At 42.0% G+C, this 13004-nt stretch overlaps 1 protein-coding gene across 8 annotated transcripts in view; it reads left to right on the forward strand.

The window, feature by feature from the left end:
• PPP3CA (protein phosphatase 3 catalytic subunit alpha) overlaps positions 1 to 13004 on the forward strand; it is a 190696-nt gene that overhangs the window by 128492 nt on the left and 49200 nt on the right. For all 8 annotated transcript variants that reach the window (XM_072036986.1, XM_027457169.3, XM_072036980.1 and 5 more), the window contains 2 exons: positions 3169 to 3293; positions 12503 to 12614. In XM_072036986.1, coding sequence (XP_071893087.1) covers positions 3169 to 3293; positions 12503 to 12614 — 237 coding nt within the window. The remainder of the gene's footprint in view (positions 1 to 3168; positions 3294 to 12502; positions 12615 to 13004) is intronic.

Here is a 13004-nt window from a genome sequence, read left to right on the forward strand (position 1 = left end):
ATTGATCCTGGAGATTTTCATTAAGAATTGAATTTCCTGCTTCACTGTGCTGTTGGAGTGGAGAGGTTTTATTTTGTTATCATTTAATGGAAAAAAATCGTATTTTGCAACATAGGTTGTTCAATAGCTAGAGTTCCGATACCAAAAGAGTATACAAAGGGAAATTTTCAGCAAAACTGAAAGGAACCAGAGATCCAGTGGTAATGCTTGTCCAAGAATAAGCACAGACCCACAGCAGTCACTGGGCTTTCAAAATTTTCGTCTGTAACGTGAAGGGGGAAGGTGGTGTGGATGTGGACCTCTGCTGTAGGCTGTTAGCTGGACTGTGCTGCAAGGGTGCGAGCCATCAGAAGCTCAAAGACCTGAAGGGACACAGCAGAGCTATGGCTGAGGGATGATTCTGCCTTGATGAATGGAAATACAATGCTGGATCTCTTCTGTCCCCACCTAAGGAGAGATAAAGCATCGATTCGGCTGCCTGGGAAATCTTCCAGATAGGAGATTTGTATGGCTTTAGAGCTGGAAAAGAAAGAAGGCAAAACTACAGCTTTAAAGCAGTTGATTTCAAACTGCATACAGTTCTTAAGAAATTGCTCTTAAATTTATTTCCGAATAAGACCACCCGTCAGAACACGGGTACCCAGGCTTCACAGTCAAAGGACGTTTCGGGTCTGTACGTTCAGACCTGGAAAGTGTGAGATCCTTAAAGTACTTCACGCTGTCCCAAAGCCAAACACTGCTCGGGCTGCCGGTATGTAACACTGTGGTCTTTCAGTCGGAATTCTGGGATCTCGCTGAAAATTAAATCTCAGCGTTAACTCTTAATTTTGAGCATCTTCCCTTGCTCCCACTGCTTTTACCTACTGATGCGATGCTTCTATTTTGGAACTACTGCAATTGCTTGGCAAGACTGAGCTCGAGGGCTTTTTAGCTTTCTCTTTTTTTTTTTTTTTCTTGGATGTATTTCTGGATCTGTTGTCAAGTCTGGAAAGAATAGGCTGCTGTGTGTAAAACGTCTGGAGTTCCCATCAGCTATCGATTCTCCAGCCCGATTCAGAAGTTTTGCAAGCCGTGGGGTTGCGAGGCTCTGCGGTTTTTATTTCTGTCCTCTTCACCGGTTTGCTTTCTGCTTTTCTGACTCGTGACAAGCTTGGGGACGTGTAGCTGCTTGGAGAAAGCTTTTCAACCTTGCTGGTTTCTCCATAATGGCCTCGGTGTGTTCACCTGTCCACACAGAGGGCGATAAATAAATAACTCCCTTCTTCCTTGGTGGTTTTGGGAAAGAGCAAAAGTTGAATCCATCTAAAAATCTTTCAGTCGCGTTCAGCTTCAGTTTTTTTTTTTTTTATGGTTGGAGCAAATGGGGGCGGGCGATAATTGGGAGAGCTGTACAGTTATATAACTAAAAGCTCTTCTGCTGGAAGTTAGGAGAGCAGATTGCCTGGCCATCGATGCACGCCACGTGTTCATAATCTTCCCACAGTGTCCATGCAGAGGAGTACAGGCAGGCACTGTGCTTTGGTTTCGTGGATGAACATGTTCAAACGAAGACACGATAAAAATATTTTCTCCTTTTGGGGTACACATTTTATTATTTTTTTTAAAGAAATAGGAGTGGTTTTGTACTACTTGAGGATTTAAATAGTGTTGATGTTGCATAAATGATGGCAGTAATTATTCTTAGCTAGAAATTCTAGCTGTTGATCGCTTCAACGTGAAGGCTGTCATCTAAAACTCATGGGGGAAAAAATCGACTTGGAAAAAAGAGATTATGCAATGTAATTCGGTGGTGACAATGTAATTCGATGGAGGAAGACCCAGTCTAAAAGCAGGAGGAATGAGATTCATGCAGGTGTCTTTGTGTTTACCAAAAAGGCCTGGAGAAAGGGGGAGCCACGTCGCTTCAGAAGCTTGTGAAAATCCCCAGAAGCCAATGGTAACAAGCCAGTTTTGTTAAACCTTGGAAACAGAACAGCGTTGGAGGAAAGACTGAATCAGGAGCAGCCCAAAACTGGTCTGGATATCGCCATACCTAAGGCTGGTGTTTGACAGACGTTCCTAGGCTAAACTCCTTTTCATCCACTCTCCTGGGGGACCAAGCTGCAGTGCTTCTCCCTCCATCCCTTATCTCTTTCAGTTTCAGGCCTTAAGGCTGTTAACATTTTTCTTTGTTAAAGCTTGTTGCCTGAAAAGGCCTGGGCTTGGCCCTAAACTGGGGCCAAGTTGTGTTGTTTTGTTTTGTTTTTTCTCCCCTTCCCTTGGGTAGAGGAAACAAAACAAACCAGGTTTTGACACGGCATTGTTAGTTAGGCTTCCATGGGGGACTCCAAAAGCTTTGCCTTCCTTCCTGCAGATGTTTGAAATCACCCAGCAGTGAGTATGAAATTTCACAGGACAACAGAGCCGATCTATTGAGTCTGAGACACAAAAAGAGGCGTCTCTGCGTAGCCCTGGCTGCACATTGCTCCGCCTGGCGTCCTGGGAGCTGCTCTTGATCGAGTTGCTGCTGGTTAGGTTGACTTCATTGTAATGAAGTGAAACAAATCATAATTATGCAAGGTTACATAAAGTGGTAAAGGCTAAAGCATGAAAAATCCGTGTCGTCTTGTCTAAGACATGCTTTGGAGAAGCAAGCAGGCCATTTTTTTATGGTTTCTTCTAGTTCTAAAGGAACCTGAAGTCCAACATTTGTCAGTTCTGAAGCAGTGGCATGCACAGGACTGGCATGTTTTGTCTTTCCCAGAAAGTCTGGCCTTGTTCATCTGGGGCTGAGACAAACAGAGGCGTGATGGTGAAAGGAAGAGTAAATTTGCTTCAGCTTTTTCTCTTTTCACGCCTTCTTTGGCTCATCTTACTCCTATTGCCAGTGTTGTGTGCTCTGCTGGGCAGCAGACGGTGTGGACAGGTATCAGTGGAAATAAATATTGGTCAGGTTTGCTTGATAGCTCTCCTCTAATTAGCATCTTGCACACTTAGGTGGATGCACATCATAGAAAAACTGCTTCTGCTGAACAGCTGCCAGCTCTCACTGCTCATTGAACTAGAGGACGATGCACAAATGGCCATAACGTGTTCCTTGTGAGAGAGACTGACTTCAGAATGTGGGTGCCTAAGATGATTGTAGCATGGTGAAACTGAATACAGCTCTTTCTTTTCTTTTTCTTGCAGTTTGTGGAGACATCCATGGCCAATTCTTTGACTTGATGAAACTATTTGAAGTGGGAGGTTCTCCTGCCAACACGCGGTACCTCTTCCTGGGGGACTATGTGGACAGAGGGTACTTCAGCATTGAAGTAAGTTTCTTATTTCTTTATTTTTGGCTGTGAAACTGCTTGCAGCCTGTTGTGTGTATTTGACATAGTAATTTAACCACTTCTGGAACAGAGGCTCTTTGCAGACACCACTGTGAGCAAAAGAGGTCCATGTAAATGTCACTGTTGGGGTTTTCATAAAGGCTGTTTGGTATTCGGCCAAATCCTGCTACATCTATGCAAGAGAGCTGACGGAGAACAGTCCTAGGAACTTATAGCGACCGTCCAAATATAGCACAGAAGGCAGTCTGCTCTGCAGCTTAAACAAGTTAAATAGGATTAATAGACATGAGCTATTAGAAAAGGGATGGAGAGGAATAGTGACACACAATTTGACTTACTGACTTAGTTGATCTGAGCCTCCTGTATGCAAAATTCTTATGAAATGGAAGGACTAGAGAGAGAGAGAACAAAAAAGCCAGCAACATAGCATGCTGTGCTGGAGAGAGTGAATGAGTTCTGCTTAAATCTGGGTTGCAGCAGTGCGTGATCTCTGGCACTTGAATCCACGGAGCAGTGATGGACATGTGCCCTGTTGAAAGTGCTGAGACCCAGTGCAGACACGAGCAGCAAGGATGTAGAATGAGGAGGTCAAATGGTAGCATCTTTAGCTGGCTTGTGGAGGAAAATCTATGAAGGAGAACTGTCCTGCCCAACATACCTACCTTTGACTAGAAGAAAGTTAAATACCAGGCATAAATGCATTGTTAGAGTGCTCATAAAACAAACGGGATTTTTTTTTAATTTGTTTTGTTGCTTGGTTTTGCAAATTGAGGTGCACAGTTACCAAATAAAATCTAATCTGGATTTGTTCATCCAGATCATAGCTGATCTGGATCTCATCTGATTGACCGCTCAGTGGTCCATCAGAAACCCTTGCAGCAGCTTTTCAGCTACGGTTTGAGTCTTTCCTTTGAAGAGTTCAGACTTGAACTCCCTCTAAGCCAAGGGAGTTATGTTATGAAATATATGTTAGAAACAACATAGGTCATATGATACGTGGTTGTGTAGCAGTAACTAGTTAAGATGGCAGCATACCCTGCTATTTCATTTTACAAACGACATCTTAGTACGCTTCTGTCATATTGATATAAAAACATGTAGTCCCAAACAGCTGAGTTACTTGCAATGTGTTTGTAAAATGGATCGGTGCATTATCTTGCCAGTTCTATATTTATACTATGCAGAGAAGTTTCGTTAAAATAAGATTCTATAAAACCACTTCTGCTTTATTGGCTGATTTTTTAAAAACTTACTTTTAAGTGTTAACAGCATCGTTGGGAGGTGATACATTCTACAAGTAGAAATACACCATTTCAAGTGCAAAACTGCAAGGTTCTTCAGCCCACATACCATAAATGTTTAATATAGTCAGGATTTAGTCTTACACTGAAGTCCACGCTGCGATCGGGCTTTTTGTTGTACCATGCATCTGCTTTCTCCCTTCTCTGGTCTTTGGTGAGCTGTGGGCTAAATCATCACGGCGTGGATTGCCGTACTGGACTGCTGGAAGAAGGGTGGGAATGTGGAAGGTGCCTTTGTAGGTTTATGTTGTGTGACTGAATCTTGCACTACCGTTTTTCAGTCGTGATAGCCTAATTTTTATCTCCTGAAGACTTTGACTGGACCAAGTTGCATCTGGAAGATAAGAGTTTGGTCTCCATTTCTTTATGCTTTTTATTAGAAGAGACTGAGCAAGTGATTTGCTTCAGCTTTCAAGTGCCTGTCTGACAGTTTGCCAAAATCTGCTTTAGGGCTGTTACTGGTTACAGACAAGAGCAAGCCATATAACATGGCAAAATAGCGTATGGGTGGGGAACAAGCCCCTTAAAATAATTCATTTTTGCAATCTGCACATACACATTTAGCAAGTTATACTCTGCATTTAGGTTTTCCATTCTGGAAAGCTGCTTTTTCACTGGAAGCTGCGCTGGCTTCTTCTAGAGCAAAGGAAATACCTGAACTGCCCCTTATATTATTCCTTTTTGTATGTAGGATTCTCAAAGTACTACTTTTCTGGTGCATAACTGATTGCCCCCACCTGTCGCCTTGATTAAACAATGCCTTTGAAAGAAGAGAAAGGTTTCTATTTCATAACTGTATTCGGATTTACAGCTATGCATTCAGGCATGAACTCAGCAGAATAAGTAGTGACAAGGAGAGGGAAATGGAGAGGAATGCACTTTGGCAGGCTGGGGGGATGCTTTTGGTGGAGAAGGGGTCCTGAGCACGTCTAGCAGGCACCAGCTCTTGCCAGGACTTTGTGCTGGTGTAAAAGTCATGGTGGAAAACAACCCAGCCTGGCCTCAGTACATATTTCCACCATGCCAGTCACCCCCTGATTTTTATTCCATCTCTCTGTTGGCTCCTCTTTCTGCCAATGTAGACGTGACACAATCGCAGTTTTGGGGTCTTTCCAGAAGAATTAAGTAGGTGGTCCAAGGTACTAATCACGAGTAATACGAGCTTTTTAAAAATGCCTTCACTTGCCGTGTGCTATCTAGCGTAAAAGTGACACCATTGAGCCTAAACCTAGCTGAGTTCTGGCAGTGGGCGAGATAATCCCCGTCTGTGGGCTGCAAAGCATTTGGGATTCTTCTGGATGAAAGGTACTATATAATGTAAGCTATTATCATTAAGAACAGAAGAAGAAATTGCATAAGGTAGGTGGAAGGCATTTGATAATGCAAAGGGAAAGAGAGAGAAGTATTTGTATAAGGCACTCAGCAGAAATGACAGTCCTTGCCCCACAGAGCTTTTGATCTAAGGGCTCAATCCTTCACATGTGTGCTCCATTTTTACCAAGCAGAGTTGGCTCCGTTGCTTGTAGAGGGTGTTTTATGCCTGTAAAATTACTTCTAAGCACAGTGTTGCAGGATGAGAGACTAGTAAAGAAACTACAATAGCTTAAAAAAATATAAATGCAAAACTGTAGATACAATGAGACAAGCTTTCTTGGCACAGACCAAATCTTTATCCCTTTGCTGCACTCTTTTCCATTTGACCTTTTGGCAGAGCCTGAGCATTTCTCCTCTTAGAAAAACAGACTCCTGCAACTTGCAGTATCTGATGTGGTGCACTTGTTTCCTCAGCCCTGTAACTGATAACATTTCCAGGCTGCGCTTGTGCACCGTTCCAGGGCTCTGACTCCAGAGTAGAAACCCCTCACTTCTCCCTTTAAAACAAGTTTATGGTCGTGGATAAAAGAAATCCAAATGATCAAAACAGAGGGCTATTTTTAAATCCAAAGAGCAGTTACATTATAAATGTTTCTGCAGGAACGGGTTGTAAGGAAGAACGATGGGTCTTTACCTGGGTCTGAAAACTTGTTTGAAAGTCAGACGTAAATGCAACGCGGTGCAAAGGAGTATGCATGTAGACTGCTTTTCATCAGTGTTTGAAAGATGACAGTCACCGTAAATGCCAAATGTAGTGCATTAATACCACGTAAAGGAACTGCTGGAATTCTCTTCCTGCTCAATCCCACATAAAACCACACAGGCTTCAGTTTTAATTGCGTACCCTTCTGATTGTTTTTGACAGAGCAGACAGTTGAGATATGTAGAATTAAACAAATGTTCCTAACTAACAAAAGTGGAAATGTGCTTAATTAAGGTTCAAAATATGTATACTTGTTCACTTCCCGTCCAAAGACTGCCATTCCAAAAGGAAAAGCTGCTCTTGTGGTGTTTCTGGCAAGAACAAAGTGAGGTGTTTGGAGTAAGTCTGAAGGTTAGGAATTTGACCGTCAGACCTTAACTTCAGTTTAAAAAAAAGCACCTGGCACTTTAGATGCTTACAAACGCTGAGCTTTTAGAATTTGACTGATCTCTCCCAAGAAAAGAGTTGCATTTAATAAATTCATGTTAGTGAGCTGTGGGTGAAGTGAACGCTGGTGAAGTCATGTGTTTACCATCTCTCAAGTCTTCATGCACTTTTGAGGGCTTTATTGGAGGAACAAGCACCTTTTTCTCCATAGCTCTAGAATATTAATGTTTCCTAATAAAAAGCTTGAAATATTTTTGGTCAGTCATGAGTTCATTGAAGTCAATTGTTTTGTTTACTTCTTTCAGAGCAAATAAAGTCCTAGGAACTTCATTATCCTAAATTTCCTTGCCCTTTCCTTTTTCTCTGGCAGTACCAGATATGTTTCTGTGTTATCAAGAGTTTTCATCTTGTAAGATCTTATTTTTGCTGGGCAATAATTCTCAGAACCTTGAATATTTGGTAATTCAGCAAATTCAAGTTATTTTTCTCGATATTGGATTCCCAGATTAGAACACCCACTTTTGTCAGGACTGTGCTCCCAGCTAGCAGCCTGCATCAGCTCTTCCAGAGCGAGCCACCAGCAAACCAAGAACACATTTGGGATGCAGGGAGAGAGCACAGGGCGATGCTGTGAAGGTCACTTGCACTGTTTTCCCCTCACTTCTTCCATATCTCTGGGACTTTTATCTATAGAAAACAGCTGGGGCCAAGACACAAGGTCCAATAAAGAGATCTAGGAGCCAGCACTTGGATTTTTGTTTAGAAAGTACTACTTATAAGAATTAGTGGAACATTAAATATATCTATATATATCTGCTCACCTTTTTGGTATAAATTGAGGTCCTTCCAAAAGGCTGAAATGGGTGTAATACGTTTTAAACACTAGAAGAGTATAAGGCAAGTAGCGATGTTTTGCATGTGATCATTTTTAATAAAACCATCTGGGAGACCAGCTAGAAGAGTGTGTTTCAGCAATTAAAATCTAGAGGTGCTAAAGTACCGTGCAAGTGTCAAAACAAGCTCCCGAAGCAGCTTGGGAATATTCAGCAGATGTTTAAAAACAATAAATTAAACAAGAACTGAATTCTGCAACAACATTTTGGAACCAGCTGAGACCCTGACCACAAGGAACAGTTTCACTGTTAGTCCACGAGAAGTAGGTTTCCACAGCAGTAGCCTTTTTTATTTTTAAACATGAAAGCTCTACACACGTGAGCACTTGTTTTTGAAACACAGAGAATGGGCAAAACAAGAGCATGTTGGCAAAGAAGAGTTGGGGCAAGAACTGTAAGTTGTCACTGAAGGTGTGGTGGATGGGGGTGGTTCAGAACAGCATTTGCATCAGTGGCATGTGTTTTGGTTACAGATGCAACCTGCCTTTGTCTCTGAAATAATGCCACATTGAGTGGTACTAGCAGTGTGAGTGCAGCTGTGTGTAAAAAGGCACATAGTTTCCTTCGGGATAGCTTACTCCATTTTAGAAGGCTGCATCTGTACTAGGTACTGCAATTATCCAATTACTGCAGTGCAGTTAAAATAATGCAATTTTTATGTTTAGATGAGATGTGCGTTAGGTAGAGTGAAGGAGCTGTGCTAAAATACTGTTCAGAGAGCGTCAGTAGAGACCTTAGTAATGTACGGCTCAAATTATCTTGCTGAGTATTAATTACCTTGTGTTTAATCACATTGAACTTCGTGTGCTGGGGGAGTGCCCGATGGCATCGGTCATTTGGAGGAATAGTTCATCTTTCGTTACACGTACAATGCTGTAGAGCTAGCAGTGAGCTACAGCTTTTTCTCCTTGGCATCATCAGGGAAAGAGCACACAGGAGGCAGAGAGCTGTGTTGCTGTGGCTGCAGTCTAGTGGCAAGGGTAACTTTCTCAAGGTTACTTGCTTTGAGCACTTAACGTGGGATTCGTGGAAGGAGGTCTGGGACTCTTGTTTTCCCTTTTCAGAAGGAGCTGAGACTTGAAATTGCGAGAAGGCTCCAGCTCAGCATGCAACAATGGAGTTAAATCCCTAGCCCATTTTGAAAATATGCTTCTTTGGCTTACGTAGCACTTAATTGCATAGACCTTTTTTCCTGGTGGTGAGGCTGCCAGAGCCTCAGCAGGAAAACAGCTTGACTACTGTAGGAGCTGGGAGCTGGGCACATCACCTCTTCGCTCTTACCTGAGGGACGTCTGGATTGCAAAGTCCCTCCTGGACATTTTATGCAGAGCTACAGCAAAGATGACGTGTAGTATATTAACAACAAAGCTTGGAAAAAAGAAGAGATTTAAAAGTGTTGCTACTGGGAAGCAACACTACCAAGGAGTCAGAGATTATAAACTCAGATTTTCAACAGCAAATTGACTTCAGTAAATGTTCATTTTTTTTTGTTTGTTTGTTTTAAACAAGTTTGCTTATGCTTTCTGGACTTTTACTTTTTTGTATATAAATGACTAAGTTGGAAAGCCATGAAAAGCTGTCACCTTCGTATTTGTTGTTTAGTTTGCAAGGAAAAAAATCTGCTAATTAGCTCCTGTTTATTCTTATGATATTACGTCAGTGGACTTATGAACAGAAAAGGGAGAAAATTAAAGAAAATATCTAAAGAAAATAAGCCTTAAATACGATAGTACTGAAAACTACACAAACTGTGAAGGCTGGGCTTATGTTATTTGAGGAGTAGCTTCGAAATATGGTGTTTTCTGGACTGTGTTGCTTCCCCCTTATCTTCTCTAGTTCTCTTGAATGCTTCAAAGGGAACATGAAAAAATAAAAGTAGGATAAGCAAACATAAAGTGATCTAACCATAAGCAAGTACCAAATGCAAAAAAAAAAAAAAAAGAAAAAAAGAAAAAAAAAGATAAAACTTAGTTTTCCTTATTTACTTTGCTTCCTAGACCTGGATGATATTTTAAGTATTTTGTGCTGATTTCAATCTTGCCAAGGCGTTATGAATATGAAAAACTTAAAAGGAAAATATAACCAATTCTATTTTTATTTTTAATAAAGCTTTTCATCTGTGCACTAAATGTTGTGCTTTCCTGAATTATAAAGCGATTTGGCAGAACTAGAAGCTCTGGGGTAGCTTCAACACAACTTTTTTTTATGGTTGGAACTTTTTTTGGATGAATGGAGGTGTCACTTTAATCATCTTGTCTCACAGCATTTACCTCAAATTTTTGCATGAAACTGTAAGTTAAAAGAATTGAGTTCTTGGAAAAATGATGAAAATGAGCAGTCATCATCAGATCTGGAGAATTTTGCTGGTAACGTGGAAATGAAGACTCCAGGCTTTCTTGCCTATTGAAGTGAAATCCCCAAAGCCATGTCTTCACTGTCTATGCAGGCACACCCCTCATGGTTGTTTTGAGCCACAGCACGTAATTCATAGCCTCATCGAGGTTGGAAATGACCTTCAAGTTCATCAAGTCCAACCATCAGCCTGACCTGCCGTGTCCCATCGCTCAACCATGTCCCTCAGAGCCATGTCCACACCTCTCCTAAGTACCTCCAGGGATGGAGACTCCACCACTTCCCTGGGCAGCCCGTTCCAGGGCTTGACCACCTTCTCCGTGAAGAAATTCCTCCTGATACCAATCTAAACTTCCCCTGGGATGACCTGGGGCCGTTAAAGCCTGCAACCCAACAGCATAATTTCCCACTGGATTAGGTCAACACCATGTCCAAGGTGGTGTTTGGACATTTCTTCTTGCTGCCTGGGGTGGCAGTAGCGCCTGGTAGGTGGAGGAGGCATCGTGATATTGGGAGCCCTTCTGTACCTTCCCAAGTGGGAGGATTGATTTTTATTTATTTATTTATTTATTTATTTAAGTACCGGAGGGTGCTGCCTGTACCTTCTCTACTTTTTAGCCTACCTCTAAAGCCTCTGAATAAACAAACAAATTACGGAGTCCAGACAGAGCATCTAGATGTTTACGCACAATAAATTCAAGACAAAGTGCAGCATTGTAAAACCCCTGCTGCTGTGTAATTATCTAAAGATAGTGTGGGTTTTAGCACAAATGGAGAAATGCGGCATCATTTTTCCTTTAAGATGATGACTGTGAAGCAAATGAGAGCAGAGATCAAAATGTTCAGATACGATTAACATAAATCTTCTATTCCTTTTTATGAAGACATTGAATCATAGAAGGGAATTCATACTGTTCGTATTTACAGGCATGAAGCTGACAAAAATGCAGGGTTTCCCCTAGGCAGAAACCACTATCAGAAGCACGTTTCCAGATTCCAGGCTGTTGGTTATTAAGGTAACTCAACTCCCCAACAGAAGGAAGGGAGGCCATTGGGGGATGGTTGCATGAAAGTGTTGAATTTTGACGCCTTTTGTTTCTTGTGCAACACTCGAGCAGTAGGTGGGTGTTTACGGCAGGAAGGGCTGGAGGAGAAATCATTCGGACAGATTTGTAGCTCGCTTTTCCCCAGGCCATCATGGTCCTTGCCACGTTCTTCCGAAGAGTGGGCTCATCAGCTTGGCAGCAGAGGGAAGGCTGAGCGCATCCAGCGCTCTCGTGGGATGCGATGGGACGTGTCTCATTTCCATGGGCTTCCCTGGAGCTGCCAGCTTGTCAGCCAGGTACCTGGCCAGGGCCATCATGCAAGGGATAAATATTCTGTGAAGGTTGCAGATTTATTCATCTGTCAGGAGTTTCTTCACGCTTTGACGTTGGTGCCATGTCAGTTTTGTTTCAAAACAACTGTTTTGTTCAGATGGTCTCGAGAGGTCTCCGCACAGACTGCCCCTCCAAGTCTCCTTTTCTGCCTTTTAAAAACACGTCTACAAGAAATGTCATCTCAAATCGAAGTCTGGGAAGACAAAAGGCTTTATTTGAAGCTTTGTAGTCACTGCATTTAATGCAAGAGCTTTGTGGATTTTTCTTTCTCGTCCATTTGTGCGGAGCAGCGTAAAGTGAATAACAAGCAAGCGTTTGCTACAAGTATTCCTGTAGAAATTCTCTAATACTGGAAGCTAAGGTATTTCCTGAAGTGTGGGTTAAATTGTTCTAGGGCAACAGTCTTTCTTCAGGCAGGATGTGCAGATCTTCCGGTGAAGTGGTTTCCACGGTAGATTTCTGCCTGGCCTTCCAGGTGGAGTGTACGCGGTTTGTTTTGGAGATGCGTGGTGTTCCTGATAGCTGTAACAACTGAAGGCTGAGCAGGGATTTATTTAGCCAAAGTCAGAGACTTTGATACCAGAGAACACTGATACCAGCTTCTGCCAGTCCAGGTTTCAGCACGGAGAGATGTTTGCACATAATAAACACATGAATGACGAAGTTTTAAACATTGAAAACATGTTCCATGCAGAGTACTTTTTCTGTGCTGTTTCTTTTTGCTGTTGGGGGGAACACAGTGGTTGAATTTTGTAATGAATTATAAATTATGTTTCTCTTTCTCGTTTCTGCTTTGCAGTGTGTGCTGTACTTGTGGGCCTTGAAAATCCTTTACCCCAAAACACTGTTTTTACTTCGTGGGAATCATGAATGTAGACATTTAACAGAGTATTTCACATTTAAGCAAGAATGTAAGTGTACCTTATAGCCTGTCTTGTCTTTAATCCCTGTTCAACAGCTTCGTTTTATTTCGTATTTGATACTCACTTTTACTACCAGTAATTCTTAAGGTACTCCTAATGCTTACTCTGAGCAATTTTCAGCTGTCATCCCTGTTCCCCGAATGGGCTGACATCCTGCAGGGGTTGGGGAGGGTGTCCCTGTGATGGAGAAAGGAGGGGATTAGTCTCTGAGCTAACTTCTGATCAGAAGTGCAATTCACTCTTGCCCTTTAAATTGGCTTACACTTATTGGTATACTTCTTTTTTAATATGAATTCCTTTCTGTGTCGCAAGAAAGGATGAAGTGACACACACAAGCTCATTAGGTGTAGACCTTCACTTGCACAATGAAACTTTTTT

The sequence above is a fragment of the Anas platyrhynchos genome, chromosome 4 (genome assembly GCF_047663525.1).
Source record: "Anas platyrhynchos isolate ZD024472 breed Pekin duck chromosome 4, IASCAAS_PekinDuck_T2T, whole genome shotgun sequence".
In the NCBI taxonomy this organism is placed as follows: domain Eukaryota; kingdom Metazoa; phylum Chordata; class Aves; order Anseriformes; family Anatidae; genus Anas; species Anas platyrhynchos.